Raw genomic sequence first — 24,832 nt, 5'->3', positions numbered from 1 at the left:
ACTGACATACCATTGTAAAGCAATTATACTCTAATAAAGATGTAAAAAAAAAAAAAGTCAAGGCCCTGGTTAACACACTGGTAATCTCTTGATTAGTCACCTTGGTCCTCATCATGATAGCCATCTGGCTATTCTGCCTCAGATAACCACTGTCACTGATTTCAGATCCACTTGTCCTGTGGATGATGGGCTCTGTCGGAGCAGCAGGCTTTGGAATGTTTATTTGCTGCTCAAACCCATAGTCACTTGTTCTCACTGGGAAACAACCCTGTTGGTATCCATCTGTAAAGACTGTCGAGTTGAGAGGGGAGAGAGCAGAAGAACAAACTACAATTCTGCAGCCTGTGGAACAAAAACCACATTCACAGAAAGACAAAATGAAAAGGCAGAGGACTATGTACCAGATGAAGGAACAAGATAAAACCCCAGAAAAACAACTAAATGAAGTGGAGATAGGCAACCTTCCAGAAAAAGAATTCAGAATAATGATAGTGAAGATGATCCAGGACCTCGGAAAAAGAATGGAGGCAAAGATTGGGAAGATGTAAGAAATGCTTTAACAAAGACCTAGAAAAATTAAAGAAAAAACACCTAGAAGAATTAAAGAACAAACAAACAGAGATGAACAATACAATAACTGAAATGAAAAATACACTACAAGGAATCAATAGCAGAGTAGCTGAGGCAGAAGAACGGATAAGTGACCTGGAAGACAGAATGGTGGAACTCACTGCCATGGAACACAATAAAGAAAAAAGAATGAAAAGACGACAGCCTAAGAGACCTCTGAGACAACATTAAAGGCAACAACATTCGCATTATAGGGGCCCCAGAAGGAGATGAGAGAGGGAAAGGACCTGAGAAAATATTTGAAGAGATTATAATTGAAAACTTTGCTAACAGGGGAAAGGAAATAGCCACCCAAGTCCAGGAAGCACAGAGTCCCAGCAGGATAAATCCAAGGAGAAACAGGCCGAGACATATACTAATCAAATTGCAAAAATTAAAGACAAAGAAAAATTATTAAAAGCAACAAGGGAAAAATGACAACATACAAGGGAACTCCTGTAAGGTTAACAGCTGATTTCTCAGCAGAAACTCTACAAGCCAGAAGGGAGTGGCATGATATACTTAAAGTGATGAAAGGGAAGACCTGGCAAGGATCTCATTCAGATTCAACAGAGAAATCAAAAGCTTTACAGACAAGCAAAAACTAAGAGAATTCAGCACCACCAAACCAGCTCTACAACAAATGCTAAAGGAACTTCTCTAAGTGGGAAACACAAGAGAAGAAAAGGACCTACAAAAACAAACACATAACAATTAAGAAAATGGTAATAGGAACATACATATCAATAATACCTTAAATGTGAATGGATTAAATGCTCTAACCAAAAGACACAGGTTTGCTGAATGGATACAAAAACAAGACCCATATATATTGTGTCTACAAGAGACCCACTTCAGACCTAGGGACACATACAGACTGAAAGTGAGGGGATAGAAAAAGATAGTCTATGCAAATGGAAATCAGAAGAAAGCTGGAGTAGCAATACTCATATCAGACAAAATAGACTTTAAAATAATATTACAAAACATAAGGAAGGACACTACATAATGATCAGGAGATCAATCCAAGAAGATATAAAAATTATAAATATATATGCACCAAACATAGGAGTAGCTCAATACATAAGGCAAGTAGTAACATCTATAAAAGAGGAAATCGAGAGTAACACAGTAATAGTGGGGGACTTTAACATCTCACTTACACCAATGGACAGGTCATCCAGACAGAAAATTAATAAGGAAACACAAGCTTTCAATGACACATTAGACCAGAAAGATCTAATTGATATTTATAGAACATTGCACCCGGAAGTGGCAGAATACACTTTCTTCTCAAGTGGACATGAAACATTCTCCAGGATAGATCACATCTTGGGTCACAAATCAAGCCTCAGAAAATTTAAGAAAATTGCAATCGTATCAAGCATCTCTTCTGACCACAACACTATGAGATTGTAAATCAATTACAGGGAAACAACTGTAAAACAAAACAAAACAAAACACATAAATGGAGGCTAAACAGTGAGCTACTAAATAACCAAGAGATAACTGAAGAAGTGTAAGAGGAAATCAAAAAATACCTACAGACAGGGCTTCCCTGGTGGCACAGTGGTTGAGAGTCCACCTGCCGATACAGGGGACACAGGTTCGTGCCCCGGTCTGGGAAGGTTCCACATGCCGCAGAGCGGCTAGGCCCGTGAGCCATGGCCGCTGAGCCTGTGCTCCATAACGGGAGAGGCCACACAGTGAGAGGCCCGCGTACCGCAAAAAAACAAACAAAAAAAAACCTACAGACAAATGGCAACAAACCATGATGCTCCAAAACCTATGGGATGCAGCAAAAGCAGTTCTAAGAGGGAAGTTTAGAGCAATACAATCCTACCTCAAGAAACAAGAAAAATCTCAAATAAACAATCTAACCTTACACCTAAAGGAACTACAGAAACAAGAACAAACAAAACCCAAAGTTAGTAGAAGGAAAGAAAAAGATCAGAGCACAAATAAATAGAAACAAAACAATAACAAGATCAATAAAACTAAAAGCTGGTTGTCTGAGAAGGTAAAGAAAATTGATAAACCCTTAGCCAGACTCATCAAGAAAAAGAGGGAGAGGACTCAAATCAATAAAATTAGAAATGAAAAAGAAGTTACAATGACAGCACAGAAATACAAAGCATCATAAGAGACTACTACAAACAACTATGCCAATAAAATGAGCAACCTGGAAGAAAGGGACAAATTCTTAGAAAGGTATAACCTTCCAAGACTGAACCAGGAAGAAACAGAAAATATGAACAGACCAATCACAAGTAATGAAATTGAAACTGTGATTAAAAATCTTCCAACAAACAAAAGTCCAGGACTAGATGGCTTCACAGGTGAATTCTATCAAACATTTAGAGAAGAGCTAACACCCATACTTCTCAAACTCTTCCAAAATACTGCGGAGAAAGGAACACTCCGAAACTCATTCTACGAGGCCACTATCACCCTGATACCAAAACCAGACAAAGATACTCTAAAAAAAGAAAATTACAGACCAATATCACTGATGAATATAGATGCAAAAATCCTCAACAAAATACTAGCAAACAGAATCCAACAACACATTAAAAGGATCATATACCATGACCAAGTAGGATTTATCCCAGGGATGCAAGGATTCTTCAATATACATAAATCAATCAATGTGATAAACCATATTAACAAATTGAAGAAGAAAAACCATATGATCATGTCAACAGATGCAGAAAACGCTTTTGACAAAATTCAACACCCATTTATGATAAAAACTCTCCAGAAAGTGGGCATAGAGGGAACCTATCTCAACATAATAAAGGCCTCATACAACAAAACCACAGCAAACATCATTCTCCATGGTGAAAAATCAAAAGCATTTCCTCCAAGATCAGGAACAAGACAAGGATGTCCACACTCACCACTATTGTTCAACATAGTTTTGGAAGTTCTAGCCACAGCAATCAGAGAAGACAAAGAAATAAAAGGAATACAAATTGGAAAAGAAGAAGTAAAACTGTCACTGTTTGCAGGTGACATGGTACTATACATAGAGAATCCTAAAGATGCCACCAGAAAAGTACTAGAGCTAATCAATGAATTTGGTAAAAGTTGCAGGATACAAAATTAATGCACAGAAATCTCTTGCATTTGTATACACTAATGATGAAAGATCAGAAAGAGAAATTAAGGAAATAATCCCATACACTACTGCAACAAAAATAATAAAATACCTAGGAATAAACCTACCTAAGGAGGTAAAAGACCTGTACTCAGAAAACTATAAGACACTGATGAAAGAAATCAAAGATGACACAAACAGATGGAGAGATATACCATGTTCTTGGATGGGAAAAATCAATATTGTGAAAATGACTATACTACCCAAAGCAATCTACAGATTCAATGCAATCCCTATCAAATTACCAATGGCATTTTTTACAGAACTAGAACAAAAAAATCTTTAAATTTGTATGGAGACACGGAAGACCCCAAATAGCCAAAGCAATCTTTTTCTTTTTAACATCTTTATTGGAGTATAATTACTTTACATTGTTGTGTTAGTTTCTGCTGTATATCAAAGTGAATCAGCTATATGTATACATATATCCCCATATCCCCTCCCTCTTGCGTCTCCCTCCCACCTTCCCTATCCCACCCCTCTAGGTGGTCACAAAGCACTGAGCTGGTCTCTGTGTGCTACGCTAGCCAAGCAATCTTGAGGGGAAAAAAATGGAGCTGGAGGAATCAGACTCTCTGACTTCAGACTATACTACAAAGCTACAGTAATCAAGACAATATGGGACTGGCAGAAAAACAGAAATATAGATCAGTGGAACAGGATAGAAAGCCCAGAGATAAACCCATGCACATATGGTCACCGTATTTCTGATAAAGGAGGCAAGAATATACAATGGAGAAGAGACAGCCTCTTCAATAAGTGGTGCTCGGAAAACTGGACAGCTACATGTAAAAGAATGAAATTAGAACACTCCCTAACACCATACACAAAAATAAACTCAAAATGGATTAAAGACCTAAATGTTAAGACTGGACACTATAAAACTCTTAGAGGAAAACATAGGAAGAACACTCTTTGACATAAATCACAGCAAGATCTTTTTGGACCCACCTCCTAGCATAATGGAAATAAAAACAAAAAAAAAGGGGACCTAATGAAACTTAAAAGCTTTTGCACAGCAAAGGAAACTATAAACAACACGAAATACCAACCCTCAGAATGGGAGAAAATATTTGCAAACGAATCAACAAAGGATTAATCTCCAAAATATATAAACAGCTCATGCAGCTCAATATTAAATAAAACAAACAACCCAATCCAAAAATGGGCAGAAGACCTAAATAGACATTTCTCCAAAGAAGACATACAGACAGCCAAGAGGCACATGAAAAGCTGCTCAACATCACTAATTATTAGAGAAATGCAAATCAAAACTACAATGAGGTATCACCTCACACCAGTTAGAATGGGCATCATCAGAAAATCTACAAACAACAAAGGCTGGAGAGGGTGTGGAGAAAAGGGAAGCCTCTTGCACTGTTGGTGGGAATATAAATTGATAAGAGCCACTATGGAGAATAGTATGGAGGTTCCTTAAAAAACTAAAAATAGAATACCATATGACCCAGCAATCCCACTACTGGGCAGACACCCAGAGAAAACCATAATTCAAAAAGATACACGCACCCCAATGTTCATTGCAGCACTGTTTACAATAGCTAGGTCATGGAAGCAACCTAAATGCCCATCGACAGACGAATGGATAAAGATGATGTGGTACATATGTACAATGGAATATTCCTCAGCCATAAAAAGGAACAAAGTTGGGTCATTTGTAGAGACGTGGATGGACCTAGAGACTGATAGTGAAGTTAAGTCAGAAAGAGAAAAACAAATATCATATATTAACACATGTATGTGGTATCTAGAAAAATGGTACAGATTAACCGGTTTGCAAGGCACAGAGACACAGATGTAGAGATCAAACATATGGACACCAAGGGGGGAAGTAGAGGGTGGGTGGTGGTGGGATGAACTGGGAGATTGGGATTGGCATATATACACTAATATATATGTATAAAATATATATTTTTATATCTAATATGTATAAAATAGATAACTAATAAGAACCTGCTGTATAAAAAAATAAAAGGGGCTTCCCTGGTGGCTCAGTGGTTGAGAGTCCGCCTGCCGATGCGGGGGACACGGGTTCGTGCCTTGGTCCGGAAAGATCCCACATGCCGTGGAGCGGCTGGGCCTGTGAGCCATGGCCACTAAGCCTGCGCGTCCGAAGCCTGTGCTCCGCAACGGGATAGGCCACAGCAGTGAGACGCCCGTGTACCGCAAGGAAAAAAAAAAAATTCAAAGATAAAATTTTAAAAAAGCCTATTGAGTTGTCCTCTGGTTGTACCTCTGAGCACAGATATCTCCCCTGGTACTTGGTGCTAACATTCTTGCCTGCTGGCTCCTCTGTTAGTCTGCAGGAACACTGTGATCTGGTTTGTCAGGGTTTACATTCTGGCATCATAAAGATCTCTCATAGTTCCATAAATATCTGCTAGACTGATACATTAGTTCAAATCTGTAAACCAATTCCACTTTGGCTAGCTTTTCATTTTCTTTCATCAAAGCATCTAATTTTTCACATACGTGGCTTCAATGTTAATGGTGGCACAGAACCCTTTTGTTTTAGCAGGACGTAGGGTTATGGCATAAGAGCAAAATATGGCCTGCTGTTTATAAATAAAGTTTTTTTGAAACACAACCATGCTCACTTATTTCTGTATTATCTATACCTGCTTTCATGTCACAATGGCAGAGTTGAGTTGTGACAGACTGTATGGCCTAAAAAGCCTGAAGCAGGGGTCCCTAAGCCCCAGGCCGTGGACCCATACCAGTCCTCGGCCTGTTAGGAACCAGGCCGCCCAGGAGGAGGTGAGCAGCAGGCAAGCTTGCAAAGCTTCAACTGCTGCTCTCAATTGCTCGCGTTACTGCCTGAACTATCCCTGCCCCGTCCGTGGAAAAACTGTCTTCCATGAAACCAGTCCCTGGTGCCAAAAAGGTTGGGGACCGCTGGCCTAAGGTATTTATTATCTGGCCTTTTATGGAAAAGGTTTGCCAATTCCTGCTCCAGAATCAACAGTGTAGTCTGGACTGGATCATGTTTCCATTCTCAGACAATTTGCCTCAAAAATGTCATGTGGCTCCATACCTGCAGTAGATAGAATAATGGTCCCCAAAGATGTCCATGTCTGAATCCTCAAAACCCTGGGGATTTACCTTACATGGCAAAAGGGACTTCGCAGATGTGATTAAGGATATTGAGATGGGAGATTATGCAAAGTGGGCCCAGTGTAATTACAAGGATCCTTAATAAGAGTCAGGAGGGTCAGAGTTAAAATGAAGATGATGTGATGACAGAAACAGAGACATCTGAAGATGCTATGCTGCTGGCTTTGAAGATGGAGGAAGGGAACACAAGCCAAGAGACATAGGCAGCTTCTAGAAGTTGGAAAAGGCAAGGAGACAGATTCTCCCCTGAAGTCTCTGTAAATAACCAGCCCTACCAACCTTGACTTTAGCCCAGTGAGACTGATTTCAAACTGCTGACCTCCAGAACCGTAAGACAATAAATTTCTGTTGTTTTAGGCTACTAAATTAGCAGTAATTTGTTAAAGCAGCAATAGCCAGCTAATACAATACCATAAGCCCAAGCAGCTCTGATTAAAATTGCCAACATTCTCCAACTGAAGTCAGTTTAGCAATTCATTGATCTTCACTGAATCCCACTGCAGTGTGAATTTGTAGAGGATTATGTTATCTTTAAAGCCCAGCTAGAAATGGTCTCAGTGCTCATGGCTATCACCCCTTCTATCAAATTGCAAAGATCTTATTCAGCTTACCCTATTTGGAGGCAATCTTTTGATCTCACCTGAGAGGCTGCAGGAAGGTCCTTTGTTCAAATTAGTCACAGTGATTCTGACGACAGGAGGCGGCCATGACAGATCGGTAATCTTTCACTCTCAGCTTCCCTGATCCTGGAGCTGGGGAAGGGCTGCCACGGGGAAGGATTAGAGCTTGACTCCTCTTGAAGTCCCAGGGGACACCCAGGCGGGTGGTGCACAGGCAGTGCCTTGTGACATGGTCCTGCTGAGTCTGCAGACCCCCACGGTCTGCTGCTGAGTCCCACGCACCTGCCCGCTACCAATAAATCTTCCTGAATGAACACATTGCCCGCTCCTACCACCACATCACAACTTACCTCTGGGAAAGCACTACCTGCTCCTTCAGGGTCACCTCTGAGTGGTACTAAGGAATAGATATTCCTATGCAGCTTGCAAAGCCTGCAATTTGTTGTAGAAAACTCCCTTATTGATACTCACAAAACACTACTATTGATCTTCACTAACAATCACAGTGGGCTGGATGAAACAAAGCAGTGCAAACTGGAGATTGGAGGTGATCATCCCTGCTCTGTGGCACTGAATGTCTGCCACACCCAGCCCAGGTGAAACAGTACAAACTGCATCAATATGATGTACTAACAGATGGGAGAGTTTAAAATCCTGAGTTGTGTGTAGCGACCAGAGAGAGGATTTAGAATTAAGTATATGATGCTCAAGGTTTCTCGGTCCTCAGGCCTAGGGTTCTGCAAATGAAACACAACTCAGAGCACACTACTCCTGACCCTGAAACAAAATGCACAGAGTTCCAGCTTCACAACTAAGTAAAAGGCTGACATAAAATTCAATCTTTACTAAAACCATGTATTTCTAGAACTCACAGTTCACAAAAAGTTGCAGAATCATCTTATTTGTTCTCACAACAATCTTGAGAGAGAGGTCAGAAATCTACATGTTTCAGATGATGACAGACTCCCACCACCACTCCCTGTTCTCCGAGGACACTTGGGAGAAAGCATAATTGAAGAGCTACTTCCAGGCAGGAAAGGGAGCAAATTCATGACAGGAAGTAAGCAGGCAAACCGGATTTGGAAATTTTCTTCAACATTTCCTTCTGTTGTACAGGAAACATCTGACACCCTTTCCTTCCTTGGTTTTTGTAATTCCTACTTTTCCAACAGTAGAAAGTTCTACTAAAAATAACTGCCTACACAGGTGCTTCTCAAATTTAACATGCACACAAATCACCTGGTAACTTGATGCCGTAGGCCTGGGGTGGGGCCTGCATTTCCAGTGAGCTCCCAGGGTACACGGCTGGTGATGCTGCTGGTCTGAAGACCACACTTAAAAAATCACCTAGGGACTTCCCTGGTGGTCCAGTGGGTAAGACTCCATGCTCCCAATGCAGGGGGCCTGGGTTTGATCCCTGATCGGGGAACTAGATCCCACATGCATGCCACAACTAGGGAGTCTGCATGCCGCAACTAAGGAGTCCATATGCCACAGCTAAGAGCCCACATGCCACAACTAAACACGTCACAACAAAGATCCCATGTGCTGCAACTAAGAGCTGGCGCAGCCTAAATAAACAAATATTAAAAAAAAAAAATCTAGCAACCACTGTGGAGAACGGTATGGAGAGTTCCTTTAAAAAACTAAAAATAAAGCTACCATATGATCCAGCAATCCCACTCCTGGGCACATATCTGGAAAAGACAAAAACTCTAATTAGAAAAGATACAGGCACCCCAATGTTCACAGCTGCACTATTTACAATAGCCAAGACATGGAAGCAACTTAAGTGTCCACCAACAGATGAATGCATAAAGAAGATGTGGTAAATATATACAATGGAATACTACTCAGCCATAATAAAAGGAATGAAATAATGCCATTTGCAGCAACATGGATGCAACTAGAGATTATCATACTAAGTGAAGTCAAAGACAAATATTGTATGATATCACTTATGTGTGGAATCTAAAAAAATGATACAAATGAACTTATTTACAAAACAGAAATAGACTCAAAGACATAGAAAACAACTTATGGTATACCAAAGGGGACAATGGAGGAGGGATAAATTGGGAATTTGGAATTAACAGATACACATCACTATATATAAAATAAACAACAGGGACCTACTGTATAGCACAGGGAACTAGAGTCAATATCTTGTAATAACCTATAATGGAAAAGAATCTGAAAAAGAATATATATGTATAACTGAATCACTTTTCTGTATAACCTGAAACACTGTAAATTAACTATGCTTCAATAAAAAATAAATTAAAAATAAAAATAAAGAAAAAGCAAGACCTAGCAGACATCTAGTGTTTATAACAATACTCATCTTTTCATAAACTTGCTACCATCCCAATGACCTCCCCTTTGTTAGGGATTCATCATTTCTTCAATTTCATATTCTTTATAGGACGTTGCTTTTTTCCATTCTCAAGCAATCTTAAGCCCCATCAGTTAACTCTTTCTTAATTAGATTTTTCCGGCCTTCGATCTGTCCTCCCTCCAAATCATCCTGCTATCATTTAGCTTTCCTACAACAAGGAATCCACCTAGGTAAGGAGTTTCTCTTGAAATCTAAATTCCTTGACTTGGACCTCGGGGCTCTCCAGTTTATTGTTCACTATGTGCCAGCGTTCTAGCACTCTCCATGTATTAACTCATTCCATCCGTACCACAACCCTGTAAGGCGGACAGTAGTATTTTCTCTACTTTAGATGAGGAAGCTGAAGCACAGGTTAGGTAAGTTGCCAAGGTCACAAAGCTCTTAAGTGTCTGAAGTCAGTCTGGCTCCAGAACAAGGTGGAAAGGCTCAGCCTGAGGCATAAGTTTAAATTCAGGATCCATCAAAAATTGATGTGAGACTTGGGCAAGTCACAATGTCACTGGACCCCATCTTCCTACCTCATAAAATGAAAGAGTTGGCTTCACTGGCCTGTTTCTTTCCCACGGAGTCTGTCTATTCACCTAGTTTTCCTATTCCTTAACAGTATCAGGTGATACTTCTGTCACCCACTGTCCTCAGTGCCACCTCCGCTAGTGCTCCTGCCACTTCTCCCCCTCCCACCCCCTATCTGGCTTGAACTGCTGTGTGGACTTGTTAGTTCATCACTAGTGCATCAGTTTCCACATCTGTCATGGCTGGGAAATACTTACCTCTTCAAGATCCCAGCTTTTGTGTTTTGCTAGGATTTTATCATAGGAAATGGCTTAATGAAGAGGCCTGCAACATAGACATATTTTGAATATACAGTGATTCTGCTGAAATTATATTTGACAAAATGAATTTTTTAAAAATAATTATTTTATTTATTTATCTCTGGCTGCGTCTTCATTGCTGCACGCAGGCTCTCTCTAGTTGCGGCGAGCGGGGGCTACTCTTTGTTGTGGTGTGCGGGCTTCTCATTGTGGTGGCTTCTCGTTGCAGAGCACAGGCTCTAGGCGTGCAGGCTTCAGTAGTTGTGGCACACGTGCTCAGTAGTTGTGGCTTGCGGGCTCTAGAGTTCAGGCTCAGTAGTTGTGGCACACGGGCTTAACTGTTCCGCTGCATGTGGGATCTCCTGGACCAGGGCTCGAACCCATATTCTCTGCATTGGCAGGCGGATTCTTAACCACTGCGCCACCTGGGAAGTCCCGACAAAATGAGTTTTTGACCTGAGTTTCTTCAGTTAGTCTCTCCCATCTCTTGGGATCTGAGCATTACTGGATTGTCAAGAAGTTACCCCCAGAAACGTGAGAAGGTTCAGGCTAAACATGGAGGGAAATCAAGAAAACATACTCATGGCCCTTAGAAATGCTTTTATTTATAAAATAACTACTCAAATATAAACATCTCTAGATACAAACACTATTCACAAGAGACTCTTGCCTTGCTTCCTTCTGACCAACCAGCAGACTCAGGGGGGCCAAGGAGTTCACAGGTGTCTCCCAATTCATCATAACTTTAAGGCAAAGGTGCATTTGGAGGAGCAAGGGCTGTAAGGCTGTTCTTAATTCCCTTTCTTAAAAGACAAAATTCACGGTTTCCTGTTCCAAGGTAGGCTTTCTTGTCTGGGGCAGACCTTAAGAATCAGAGCCCTGCTCAAATAGAAACTTCAGGGGGAGATTCTTAGTGTTAGGATTAGTAAATATCTTCCTGAGGTGGAGGGAGGCACAATCAGGCACTTTAGATTCTGTTTGGCTTAGACCATGGTCTCTGAAGCACGGGGGCTGATGAAACAGGAAATGCTTATTTCCAAGTCTAGGATAAGCTACTTCTGGGACTGCTTATCCGAATTCAAATAAGACACACGCATTATGTTTTCTGCATCTGTGGACAGTAGTGTGCTTGGATGAAGAGGAGAGGCATCCAGTCTCCCAGCAGGCTAGACTGGCTTCAGCCCATCGCAGAATGAGTCCCTCTACTGAAATGGCGAGAGCTCTGATCCTGTTCTCCTAGGAGAGTCTATCAGATATTGAGCTTCAGGAGAGAGACCAGGAGACATTATCACACACAGACCATACAAAGTAGGATGACTGTCAGCACGGTGTGGAGGATAGCACCTAACGGGAAGAGAACCTTTCAGATGAAGGTTCAAGGAAAAGAAAGACCCTAAGCATTTTTTAAAAGGAGAAAGAAAGTTGAATTTTGCCCAAGCAATCTGGAAGTGCAGTGAAATAAATAAGAAAAAGATTACAGGTGGCAGCGTTTCAGGGACTTTTAGAAATAAGGGGTGTGTGTGTGAATGTGTGCCAGACACTGAGGTTTTAAAACACGAGATTTGGTACAAGGTCGACAAACTCCTTGCCACATGCAGAGGTGCAGCCTGAAAGGGCTCCCAGAGAATTCTTTTCATCCAAGTCGGTTTCCGGTCAGTCGATCATGGCGCGTGGGGCCACCCCAAACTCAGTATGGCACAACCAACGCCAACTTCTTCTAATGCTATAGCACAGCTTCCAGCATATATTGGATACTGGTCTTCTGAATGGAAATTTCTCGTTTCCAAAAGCTGACCCCAGGATTGGCCTCTCTTCTCACGGTCACTGAATCACTTGCAAGCCCCAGGGTCCATTTCAAATTCTAGAAATTCTAGCAAGCATCAAGGTTGACAACCCAATCAAAGAGAGCAAGACTTATCTTGTGCCCCACTGTGCCATGGTTAAGCCATGCAGGCAGGGCCAGTGTCTCAAGAGCAGGCGCCCTCTCAGTGGACACCAGGACCCTTCAGCAGAAGGAAGCAAAGGCAGCAAGGTTGACTGGGAGGCAGAACAGGTTCAGGTGTACTCAGTTTTGCAGATATAATTGGATGGAACATAGCCCTTCTTCCCATTAACTTCGGCTAACCACCATTCTGTATTTCCTGTAACATCTTTAAACTCCAGGATCTTGAGTTTCTGATTGGCTGACACACTCAGCTCATTTGGGTTCCGTGCCTTGAAGGTATAGACAGCAAAATAGACCTGTGTGAGGAAGAGAAAGTGAGTTAGGAAATGGGAAACAGCTTAGAGCAAAGCTGCCCAACAGAACTTCCTGTGGTGATGGGGACCATCTGTATCTGCACCATGCAATATGGCAGCCCTTAGCCACATGGCCATTGAACACTTGAAATATGCCTAGTGAAATGAAAGAACTTAATTTTAAATTGTTTAATTTTACCTAACTTAAATAGCTACATACGGCTTGTGGCTACCCTAATGAACAGGTCAGATTTAAAGAAAACCAAAATTCACATATTTTTACTTTCAGAGTTGCCTTAAAGAGTGAAAGAAGCTGCAGTCAGCATGGAAGATGGATGAGACACGAGGATGCCCTTCCATACCCCTAACACAGAAATTCTGAATTTAAAAAACTTAAAAAAAAACCCAAAACACAACTAACCTCAAAGTAAGAAAGGATGCTCTCTAGATGCCCATAACAAAGCTATCATGCAAAGCAAGGGTGGTATTCAGTGATCAGAAGGAGAAGTCAGGAGGCCCGCAGGGGCACAGGGATGAATACACACCCGAAGGCTGGGGTTTAGGACCTGCTCAGGAACTGGAGTTTATGAGGCTAGAAGTGAGCTCCTTGCACAAAGTCAGAATCTAAGAAAGGGCCATTTCCTCTCTTATCACGTCTAGAAAAACTGCCTGCTGGTGGGTCCAGAGCTGGCTGTGGTTTGTAACAGAACCACAGAGAGCTCACAGACGAAGGTAAGACACACACAGAGACTCACTGCTGCAAGTGAGCAAAGGCAAGAGGCAGGTGGCCAGGGATTCCTCAGCTGTGGATGTGAAAGTGGCTTTAAAATATGTAGGTTTAAAATGTTTAAGATACAAAGACAAGAGCAGGCCATTATGAAAAGAACAGGAAAAACTGAAACAGAGCCAGACTTTTATTTCTGAATTCTAGAAATAAACATATAGTTATTTGAATAAAAAACTAAGTGGACGAGTTAAACAGCAGACTTTATACAATGGAAAAATCAGCACACTGGAAGAGTGGGAAAAGCTTCATGGTAAAACCCTGTAAATGCCCCAAGACACAACAGCCTGTGAAGTCAGCCAGGGAAGGGCCCAGAAGGGGTGGAGCTGCCCACTCCTACAGCAGCGAGTTTCCACAAATGCTTTAAGCATTTGTCTGCGAGCCCATCTCCAGGTCACCCCCAGGCCCTGGGTAAGCCTCTGACTCACCCACTCCTGGGAGGGCATCACCTGCATCTGCTCAGGCGCAGTAACCACAGTACCCAGCCCGCACTCACCTGGTTGCCTTCCGCCTCGCTGTTTTCCAGCTGTCCGTTTCTGTCATCCAGAGACAGGGCTGTTCTTGCACATCCTTTTACGAGGTCTCTACCCTGCCCGTTTCGCCCTGGCACCGAGTAACCAGCCATTTCTGGATGCCTGGGGTTTCGGGAGCTCCTCAGAGTGGGAGCAGGCTGCTGAAGGTCTCTGGCAGCGTCTACCGAATCCCAGGGCCCATGCTGGGAGGGGGAGTCTGGGTCCGAGGGGCATCTGGAAGGGCTGCTCTCTGAGTTCAAAGATGCGCTGAGAGTTCCTTGGTCAAATTCCGTCAGTGAAGATGTGTCTGGAGGCTGTTTCTGGGAAGGCCCTGAGCTAAAGGACACGGCCACACTGCTGGGGTTGAAGGTCAAGGTGCCGCCGCTGTTCTGCCGCCTGGGGAACCTGGGGGAGGAGCTGCCGTGCTCCGACTCGGTGGAGGAGTGGCTGCCCACGGAGGCGTCAGAGTGGCTGCGGCGTGCATTGTAGGGCTTCAGGAAGGAGCTGTACACAAAGCCTTTGGTGACTGCGGGCAGGAAAAACAAACACGAAGAGCTTTTCGTGGGAGGAGGAGGGTGGCGGAAATCAGGAGAGAAGAAACTATGGTTTAAGGTCAATAGTGAGACAAAATAAGATTCCTAGAGACAAACAGAACAGACACCATCCCAGGGCACAATGTGAGTGGTAGAGACAAGATGCTGTGGCCTCCTGCCAGTTCACACCTATTACAACCGCACAACAGGTGAGTGACAAGGGGCTTTGCTGAGAATTAAGAGACAGTAACAGAAACAACCACAGACCACATGTCTGAGTGAGCATGAGTAGATGAAGAAAACAGACCAGAAGGGCCAGACCATGGGAACAAAGGCTAAGGGGAAGACTTAACTAAGGATGTGTTCAATTGTCCATCGAGTGTGGTAAAAAGGGATTTTAAAAACCATCCTCAGCATGACAGAGCCCCTCGGATACACCTCCCTGCCCTCTCCAACCACACACTTGAATCTCTGTTCCTGGTTTAGGAATGAGGTGGGAATACTGTGAGAACTAGCTGCCTATATTAGTTAGAATACACATCTAACACATGTTCATATCAATAAATTGCCTAAGATGAGGACAGAGAGGGCCCTCAGCTAAAACTTTTAAGCATAGATTAGGGATTGAGATCCCTAATCCATAGGAAAAATTGTTATATTTATTAGGAAAGAATTATCTGTTAAGGCAGGGACCCAGAGTATGTAACCTCGACTTGAGCAAGGGCCATCTCTGTCTTGATCTTTAGAGTGTTTCCTGGACCTAAAAAAAAGGCCGGCCTGCACTTGTTCTATCTGCTGGGCAATAGGGAGGAGTCCCCTGAGCAGATGCCAAGGGGTGGAGGGTCTAAGAGCTGATGCTATGAGCTTCTGGCTACCACTTTACTCACCAGGATTTAGTAGATAAGGAAGAACCCCAAGGACAGGGGGGGCTCAAACAGCCTGGATCTTCACTAGGAGTTCATCTGTCTATCAGTGGCTCTCACCTGTCATCACCCTGGGGGCCCCATCCTTCGTCCTTCCTTTCCCACTTCAATCTTTATTATTTTGGGTAAGCAGAGCAGGGGGCTGGGGGAGGAGAAAAAAATCCACACAACACTTTTAAAGAAACTGAGAAATGTTAAAATTTTCAGTTCTTGTGGTATGAACACAGATGTTTATTATAGAGGCCCACAATCCTTTTCTAAAACACTCGGGGCCAGATGTGTTTTGGAATTCAGATTTGGGGATTTAGGAAAGGTAATCAAGTATACTATAGATTTCATGATATACCCAGCAGGGTCTGGGTCAACACCCCATAGTCAAACCCATTCATGTTTCTGTAGCAAAACGTATGCGACCAGTCCCACCAAAATGGAAGAGTAATGATCATAAACAGCCTCACATCATTTGTTCAGGTTTTGTCACCAAATGAGTTCAGATCAGGGCAGGTTTTGGCAAATTAGTTCTGAAAAAAAAACCTCTGATATTTCAAAGCTTTTCAGATTTTGGAATTGTTATTCTTTATTATTCTTTGTACGTTGAAAAAAAAATTCTGTATGCCTTCCCCACCCCCACTCCCAACAGAAAAAAAAGCTGTAAGCTGTTTTTAAAGTCATTCCCTAAATAGTCATGAAGTAAAATTGTTTGTTGGTTGGGAGCAGGGGTAACTCAAAAAGCAAACAACCCCTTCTTAAAGGTTTTAAATTCATATGCTCTCCATGTGTCTGGAGAGCACACCTACAGAACTTGTGGTTCACTCAGGTTAGGATCGAGAGGGCAAAGGACCCTTCAGGCAGGATTCACTGCCTGTAAAGGTGAAGCAAGGCAAGATCTTGCAAGGTAAGTAATGGAGTCTCCTCTGGAATTTTTAAAAGAACAAAAACAAAATCAAAGACTGGTTTTGTTTCAGTAATGACTTGAGCATTACACTCTCTAGAGATGGAGAGAACTTTTAAGGTTGCTTTTCCCTTTAACCGAACACTCTCATATTTTTCTCTGGCCTACCCAGGATTCAGGCACAGTCCAAATCACTCTTTCCTCATTTAGAGTTACAGTAATCTGTCGCCTACTGTTCTTACCTCCATTGTCAATCAGCCAGCGGTTCTGGCTGCCCATGGGGTCCTTTTTCTTAATCACGCCCACCAGGTCACCTTCCAGAAGTGAGACATCCAGGTCCTGGGCAGCATTGAAGTTCCGTTCTGCTTGGAACAGCTTTTCAGGGGGATACCTTACCAAGAGGGAGGCCCGGAGTTCTTCTGACTGAAGCATGTAACTTGGCTGAAAGGCAATATAAGAAATACAATCATCAGGCTTCCCTGGTGGCGCAGTGGTTGAGAGTCCGCCTGCCGATGCAGGGGACACGGGTTCGTGCCCTGGTCCGGGAAGATCCCACATGCCGCGGAGCAGCTAGGCCCGTCAGCCATGGCCGCTGAGCCTGCGCGTCAGGAGAGGCCACGGGAGAGGCCACAACAGTGAGAGGCCCGCATAACGCAAAAAAAAAAAAAAAAAAAAGAAATATAATCATCAAAACCCCTTCCTGGCCGTTATCCCAGCAGCTCTATTTAATCCCATATGCTGTCAGTCTCAGAAGTGGAGGCAATGACAGCCAGCTCCCTACTCCCATCAGACACCTTTGCGCCTGAGTCAGTCCATGTGGCTACAGGTAAAAATTGTAATCTCTTGGGTCACGTTTTGGTGCCTTTGTAGTAAGAAAATTTAACACACCCTTAGTTTTATATCTGTTATCCTGTGACAAAAATACGTGATTAAAGTGCCACCTAAAGAATCAAAATATCTAAGTAACATGAGTAGGGCTTCTTTTATTTTACTGTATGAATCTAAACAACTGAGACTTTCCTTATCTAGACTTCGTATCTATAAAAACAATATTCATAAAAATAAGAAAAAGTAAACGTGATTAAAAAATCGGATTCCCTCTTTTAGATCATATAAATTAATGTCTATGGGATTACATGGGGCAAAAATATTGTAAGCACAGATAAATCAGCAGTCTTTTAGGTTTTTACCCCATATAATCTGGTATATCTTACCGTACTTTTCAGAATATGCAAGAATCGAGTTCAAAAAGAAAATAACTCCAGGTTAAAAAGTGGTCAGCCATTAACTGTTCGGCAGTGTATCAGATAACCACCTTTTCCAATACATGATCAAAAATAGGGAGCCTGGCAGAATTAACATACCCTTAAGCCAGTTCCTTTCACTGATCAAAGTACTAATATTAATCCTTTATAATTCCTTTCATTGTATAGGATAGGATCCAAGAATGCTTTTCAGAGGGCATTTTGAAGTCTGTACCAGGAGGCACACTAGTGGTGCCTAGTGATAGTGAGTGAAGGAATGAATGAGAGCATGATAGATTTGAACTCAATAACCTTTATTCTCCAATTATTATAAAATATTTAAACTCCTATTAAATTGCTCATCTGTAGAGACAGAGCTGAGTCCATCAATATTAATAATAATAATGATGATGATAATAGCTTACTTGAATAACGCTAACTAATAATGGTGTCAGGCAACGTCCAAGTGTTTTACATATTTTAACTCATTTGAATCTCAAAACAACTCTATGGGGCTTCCCTGGTGGCACAGTGGTTAAGAATCTGCCTGCCAATGAAGGGGACATGGGTTCGAGCCCTGGTCCGGGAAGATCCCACATGCCACAGAGCAACTAAGCCCGTGCACCACAACTACTGAGCCTGTGGTCTGGAGCCCATGAGCCGCAACTACTGAGCCCGTGTGCCACAGCTACTGAAGCCCACGTGCCTAGAGCCCGTGTTCTGCAATAAGAGAAGCCACCACAATGAGAACCCACATGCAGCAACGAAGACCCAATGCAGCCAAAAATAAATAAATAAATTTAAAACAAAACAAAACAAAACAAAACAAAACAAAAAAACAACTCTATGATGTAGGTATAACTATTATCTGTGTTTTAGACATGAGGAAACCGATCAAGCACTTGCTCAAGGACACACAGTGAGTCATTGTCAGAATTGGGATCTGAACCCAGGCGGTCTCACTCAGGAGTTCACACCTTAACCACCAGGCCATATGAGCCTCTCCAGTTCCACTCACCAGGCCCAGGAGTGGCTTTCGGGTGGACTGGCGGTCCATAGTTTTCCTGTCAAATGACCTCTTGGTGGCAGGAAGAGACTCTGGGAAGAAGGTGAAAACCTGGAGTTGCTGCAGGACCCTGCTGTGCTCCTCATGGAAGACGGCAATCAAGTTCCCTTCCCTGCCGGTGACTTTGAGTAACTGGAGTCCATGCACAGGGAGAGCAGAGACAGAGGAAAGAAGAGAACACACGTGAACGATCCCAGGACTGGCACAGTCTCCTTAAAACTCCTCAAGTGTAAGCCACCAACACCGCAGCCCAGTGCCCACAGCCCGAGCTGGCTGGCTCCTCCGGGATCTCTCAGGGTGGAAAGAGAGCCATTTAAAGGCCACAGGTTCCCCGGCTCCATGAAGGGATCAAGAATTCTGATTCCCAACAGGCCTGACCCAGTGACATACTTAATCTACCTAGTTTAATAATGTCTCTGACAACCTGGCTGTGTACTCCCAGAAAAACTCCAGGAGAACTTGGGATTCTACCTCTCCATGGGGAGGGCGGGCCTCACCGAGAGCAACGGCTTCAGCTGCTCCAGCGCCTGGCGCACGAAGTCACAGTGGGCCTCGGCGTAGCCATGCACACAGTTGCTGAAGAGGCCCTGCGCGTACTGATGGAACTTGGGCAGCTCGTCCAGCAGCTGGGCGTTCAGGGCCTCGTAGTTGTTCCGGGCCGACTGCAGCTCCTCCAGGGTCTTCTTGTCCTTCAGCTTCTCTGCCCGTTCTGTACAGTTATAGAAGTCCAGAAGCTTGTCAAAGCGTTTCTGCACCAGCTTGTGGGGCCCCGTGAACATGTTCAGTAACTGATTCAGGGGAGAGATGACCAGCCGCTCTGTCCTCTCTTTCTGTGGGGAGAGAAAGGCACGGTGTTCAGTGTCCCGAATTTGTTATTCTCAAAACTATCTTCAGGTGGATTTTGTTATGTCCTGTACCACCTGCTTTGCTCCTAGTGCACGAGCTAAACCCATGCAGATCCGACACCAGATGTACGCACATATTCTACAAAGCTTCTCAGCTTATAACTCTTCACCCAACTATTTGCTCATGCCAAAGAGTGTGCAAAATAGCTGCATAGTTGATAACAAATGCTAAACTACATACATGAACATGATGTTTGCATTACAACCCATTTGTGACCATCTGTCTGGTATCACTTACGTGTACGTGTCTATATATAACTTGAATTTAACTTAATGTTTAGTTGTTAAAAATAGAATTACCATATGACCCAACAATCCCACTCCTGGGCATATACCCAAACAAAACCATAATTCAAAAAGATACATGCACCTCTATGTTCACAGCAGCACTATTCACCATAGCCAAGACATGGAAACAACCTAAATGTCTGTTGACAGGTGAATTGATAAAGAAGATGTGGTACATATATACAATGGAATACTACTCAGCCATAAAAAAGAACAAAATAATACCATCTGCAACAACATAGATGCAACCAGAGATTATCATACTAAGTGAAGTAAGTCAGAAAGAAAAAGCAAATAACACATGATACCACTTACACGTGGAATCTAAAATATGACACAGGACTTCCCTGGTGGCGTAGTGGTTAACAATCTGCCTGCCAATGCAGGGGACACGGGTTCGAGCCCTGGTCCGGGAAGATCCCACATGCCGCGGAGCAACTAAGCCTGCGTGCCACAACTACTGAAGCCCATGCACCTAGAGTCTGTGCTCCACAAGAGAAGCCACCCAATGAGAAGCCCATGAACTGCAACAAAGGGTAGCCCCCGCTCTCTGCAACTACAGAAAGCACGCGTGCAGCAACAAAGACCCAATGCAGCCAAAAATAAATAAATAAATAAAATATGACACAAATGAACCTATCTATGAAACAGAAACAAAATCAGTGACATAGAGAATACACTGGTGGCTGCCAAGGGGGAAGGAGGTGGGAGAGGCTTGGATTGGGATTGGGGATTAGCAGATGCAAACTGGTATACAGAGAATGGACAAACAATAAGGTCCCGCTGTGTAGCACAGGGAACTATATTCAATATCCTGCAATAAACCATAATGGAGGAGATGCCGCCGTTAGCCCTGCAGCCACCGCGGAGCTGATACTGCTCTGAGCCAGCCAGCCGCCGGGAGTGGGGTGGCAGTGCAAACATGAATGTTGGAGCTGCCCACAGTGAGGTGAATCCAAATACCCATGTAATGAACAGCCGGGGTATGTGGCTGACATATGCTTTGGGAGTTGGCTTGCTTCATATCGTTTTACTCAGTACTCCCTTCTTCAGTGTTCCTGTTGCTTGGACCTTAACAAATGTTATACATAATCTGGGCATGTATGTATTTCTGCATGCCGTAAAAGGAACACCATTTGAAACTCCTGACCAGGGTAAAGCGAGGCTCCTAACTCATTGGGAACAACTGGACTATGGAGTACAGTTTACATCTTCAGGGAAGTTTTTCACAATTTCTCCAATAATTCTATATTTTCTGGCAAGTTTCTATATGAAGTATGATCCAACTCACTTCATCTTAAACACAGCTTCTCTCCTGAGTGTGCTAATTCCCAAAATGCCACAGCTACATGGTGTTCGGATCTTTGGAATTAATAAGTATTGAAATGTGTTCTGAAATGAACAAAAATTTTTTACAGCTACTGAGTTTTCTGTAAGGAAGGAGTGGTTAGTAAACTGCACTGTTTCTGTGATAATGTGAAATGAGAGGTAGCTACATTGGAGAGCCAACTGCTGGTTCTTCATATGCTGTTTTGAAGCGCAGATTCTTACGAGAAGATGCCTCTCTTTAATGAATCTGGTATCCTTCTGACGAGGGGCTTTAGTTAAATGGCTATAAAGTAAGGGTGTAGTAGATAAATCCAAGGAAATAAGAGATTTATAAGAAACTAAGTCCAGCTTAGCTTATAATGAATGGGCATTATGTTAGGAGAAGAAAATGTTTAATCATTCAGTCATGGTCAGTTTAAGCAGAGTTACATGTAAACCAGAATCATTTCTTTACAAGTTTATTATAGATTGTTTTTATTACCATGCATGTTCCTCTTGTGTTATATAAGAGGATATATACCCTCTTGTTTTACACAAACCAATTCCTACCTTATGAATGTACTTTTTTGGTTTTGCAGGCTCAACATTGTGTTGATAGATGAGTTCATTTTTACATTTATTAAGTTACTGAGTTCATGAAGGTCCACCTTCATGACTGATTGATGATAGAAGATAGTTAGGCATCTTAGAAGCAGCCTCTGAGTCAGCCTTCTAATTTTGGAACAAAGTGGGTTTTGCTGCCTTTCCAGGTACAAGGCTGCTAAACCAATTAAGAAAATAATTTATTTCTTGTAATTAAAGTATATGGTAACTTAAAGTTCTGCTGATTTGGTTGAGCAATCTAATTGTTGAAGTCTGCCATTCTTTAGCATTGGAAATTTAAAATGGACAACTACATAGCCAACCTGCGATCTGGCAGAAACTGCTTCTCTAGCAATACTATCAGAGTGAATAATGGAGTCTTTTTTTTAGCAGGTCTGCAGTAAAAGGTATCTTTCCTTAGTCCTCCTGCTCTCAGTCTCCATACTTTGCCCATTAATATTTTGCCTGTCAATGCACGAGTCTTAGTATAGATAACTCAGAATGGTAACTATTTCCAAAGCAGCAACCATATTGAATCCTTGTGACTTAAGAGAAGCTTTCTATAGTTGCTGACATTAATTGCAAGAAATAACTATATTCTACTTTGAGAAGTAAACACGTCAAAAAAAAGTTCTGATATGTGATGAAACTGAAAAACCTAGAACATTTGTAAGCAAAACTGAGTGAAAAGAATTATAATGCCAACTTAAAAGTCAATTTGTTTCAAACTGACTTTTGGAGGTAATGATCATTGTTTTGTATTTCAAAAGTATTGAGTTTAGAAATCAGTTGTATGATAATGCCTTTGTATGTTTGTCTTTTCTCATGTATTTTTAAATAACCAGTAATCTATACTTTAATAAATTTTTCTTTGGTGTAAAAAAAAAAACCATAATGGAAAAGAATATAAAAAAGAATGCATATATATGTATAACTGAGTCACTCTGCTGTACAGAAGTAATTAACATAACATTGTAATTTAACTATACATCAATAAGAAATAAATTTTAAAAAGATTTAGTTGTTACATAATCTGGGGTAGAGAAACTTTCACACACCCATCATACCTCTTCTACTCATAACTACTTAGTAATACTCTGTTTTCACTTTTCAAAAGTTTTTGTCTAATTCTTTCTAGAGGGATAGACATAGAGGGCACAATATTGACACAAAAGAACATAAATAGGTGCTTAGTAAATTACTTTTAATAAGATGCTACTGTTAGAATAACCATATGTTCCCCCAAGTTCCCCCAATGTTTTCTAAAGATGCTTCAAGCATCCAGAGATCTCCAAGAAGCTATCAAAGCCCACCCATTTCTACTCAGGAGAATACAGAATATATATTTAGAATTTCCCAAGCAATTTGGCATTTAGTAGTCTTTACAAAATAGTTTGTGCCATTTCAAAAATCTATTTGTTAATCTCTTAACTATGCAAAAATATTCCGTTTTAAGTTATTAGTTCTTTAGTTGTTTTCTTTTGATCAGTTATCAGTAGTGATACCAGATTAAATTTCCTGGTTTTCCTTTATCCCCTGAAACTGGGCTGATCACAATTATAAAAAAATCTATTTGCAGGGCTTCCCTGGTGGCGCAGTGGTTGAGAGTCCGCCTGCCGATGCAGGGGACATGGGTTCGTGCCCCGGTCCGGGAAGATTCCACATGCTGTGGAGCAGCTCGGCCCGTGAGCCATGGCCGCTGAGCCTGCGCATCCGGAGCCTGTGCTCCGCAGCAGGAGAGGCCACAACAGTGAAAGTCCCGCGTACCGCAAAAAAAAAAAAAATCTGTTTGCATACATGCAGGTCCTATTTGTCCTTTCAGCTGATTGAAAGTCAGGTTCTGAATATAAAATTCTGATATGAACGTAGCTAAAGAACACTAGGATTCCTGGTCCATGGAAGCGTATCTCTATGGAATTAACTTTTCCATGAGCTGGATGTTACAGAGAACCCCGGGAAGAGGCCCAGCCTGAAAAAATTGGGCTGAAGAGTCACTTACAAAATTTGTGAAGAGCTGGTCACTGATGTAGCGATGCACCTTCTCGAACTGTTCCAAGTCTCTGTGTCCCTTCTCCATGCACACATCCCACATGCTCACGGCAGCCACCACCTTCACACATGCGGATTCCTGCAGCCAGTTACAAACACAGGTAAGACCAGACAGAACTTCTAGCCTCCATCATTCATCCTAGATAGCAGTTAGCAGTCAGAACCAAAGCGACCTGCCCGTCCAAGGGCTGTCACCCATTGCTAGGGAGACAAGGCTTTTTAAGAGTTGGGTGCTCAGGTGTATACTTGCTACACATTTAGATAACATGGGGAGAAAATAGCCAATAGGGAGATATCAAAATTAGAGGAATTGTAGGCTAAAGTCCTAAGGCAAGGGAACCATACTTGGTCAAATCTCTCGCTTTAAGCCAATGTGTTCCTGGAAAGTCTTATAAGCCCTCAATTTTACTTGATCACATTTTCAAAACAAGAATGGAGAGAGTTTGCTATTTAAAAGAAGTGTCGGAAGCACTTCAAATCAGTGGGTATTACTCAATAAATGATAATGACAGATAACTAGATAAAAAACAAAAAGTTGGATTCCTATATACTAATATAAATTCCAGCTAGATTGACTAATATAAAAAAATAAAATGATAAAAGTACTGGAACATAGGACATCTTTTTAAAATTATCTTGGAATGGGAAAGACCTTTTAAAGTATGACACAGAACTAAGAAACCATAAAAGTTTAGTTAGACTACACAAAAATAAAACTCTTCTACACACAGAAAACATTTTAAGCAAATTCAAAAG

General features: G+C 42.1%; 2 protein-coding genes across 6 annotated transcripts in view; one reads left to right on the top strand and one right to left on the bottom strand.

The window, feature by feature from the left end:
* DNMBP (dynamin binding protein) overlaps positions 1 to 24,832 on the bottom strand; it is a 139,277-nt gene that overhangs the window by 17,376 nt on the left and 97,069 nt on the right. For 2 of the 5 annotated variants that reach the window (XM_079900320.1, XM_079900322.1), the window contains 6 exons: positions 24,027 to 24,155; positions 19,421 to 19,753; positions 18,876 to 19,055; positions 16,856 to 17,054; positions 14,250 to 14,791; positions 3,858 to 12,972 (listed from right to left, as the gene is read on the bottom strand). In XM_079900320.1, coding sequence (XP_079756446.1) covers positions 12,787 to 12,972; positions 14,250 to 14,791; positions 16,856 to 17,054; positions 18,876 to 19,055; positions 19,421 to 19,753; positions 24,027 to 24,155 — 1,569 coding nt within the window. In that variant the 3' untranslated portion in view covers positions 3,858 to 12,786. Of the gene's footprint in view, positions 1 to 3,857; positions 12,973 to 14,249; positions 14,792 to 16,855; positions 17,055 to 18,875; positions 19,056 to 19,420; positions 19,754 to 24,026; positions 24,156 to 24,832 lie in introns of those variants that run through there. The other 3 variants (XR_013824310.1, XR_013824309.1, XM_079900321.1) reach the window with 3 other exon arrangements.
* Positions 20,851 to 22,585, top strand: LOC307175314 (ORM1-like protein 1). The gene has a single exon (XM_079900292.1). The coding sequence runs from the start codon at positions 21,039 to 21,041 to the stop codon at positions 21,498 to 21,500; it is 462 nt and encodes a 153-aa protein (XP_079756418.1). The 5' UTR covers positions 20,851 to 21,038; the 3' UTR covers positions 21,501 to 22,585.

The sequence above is a fragment of the Stenella coeruleoalba genome, assembly GCF_951394435.1.
Source record: "Stenella coeruleoalba genome assembly, chromosome: 16".
Classification (NCBI taxonomy): domain Eukaryota; kingdom Metazoa; phylum Chordata; class Mammalia; order Artiodactyla; family Delphinidae; genus Stenella; species Stenella coeruleoalba.
The sequence above is the reverse complement of the archived record's forward strand: the minus strand, read 5'-3'. Positions and strand labels throughout refer to the sequence as shown.

What these genes read in the sequence shown, in the direction of transcription:
- LOC307175314 (XM_079900292.1), top strand. Translation starts at nt 21,039, where the DNA reads ATGAATGTTGGAGCTGCCCACAGTGAGGTGAATCCAAATACCCATGTA.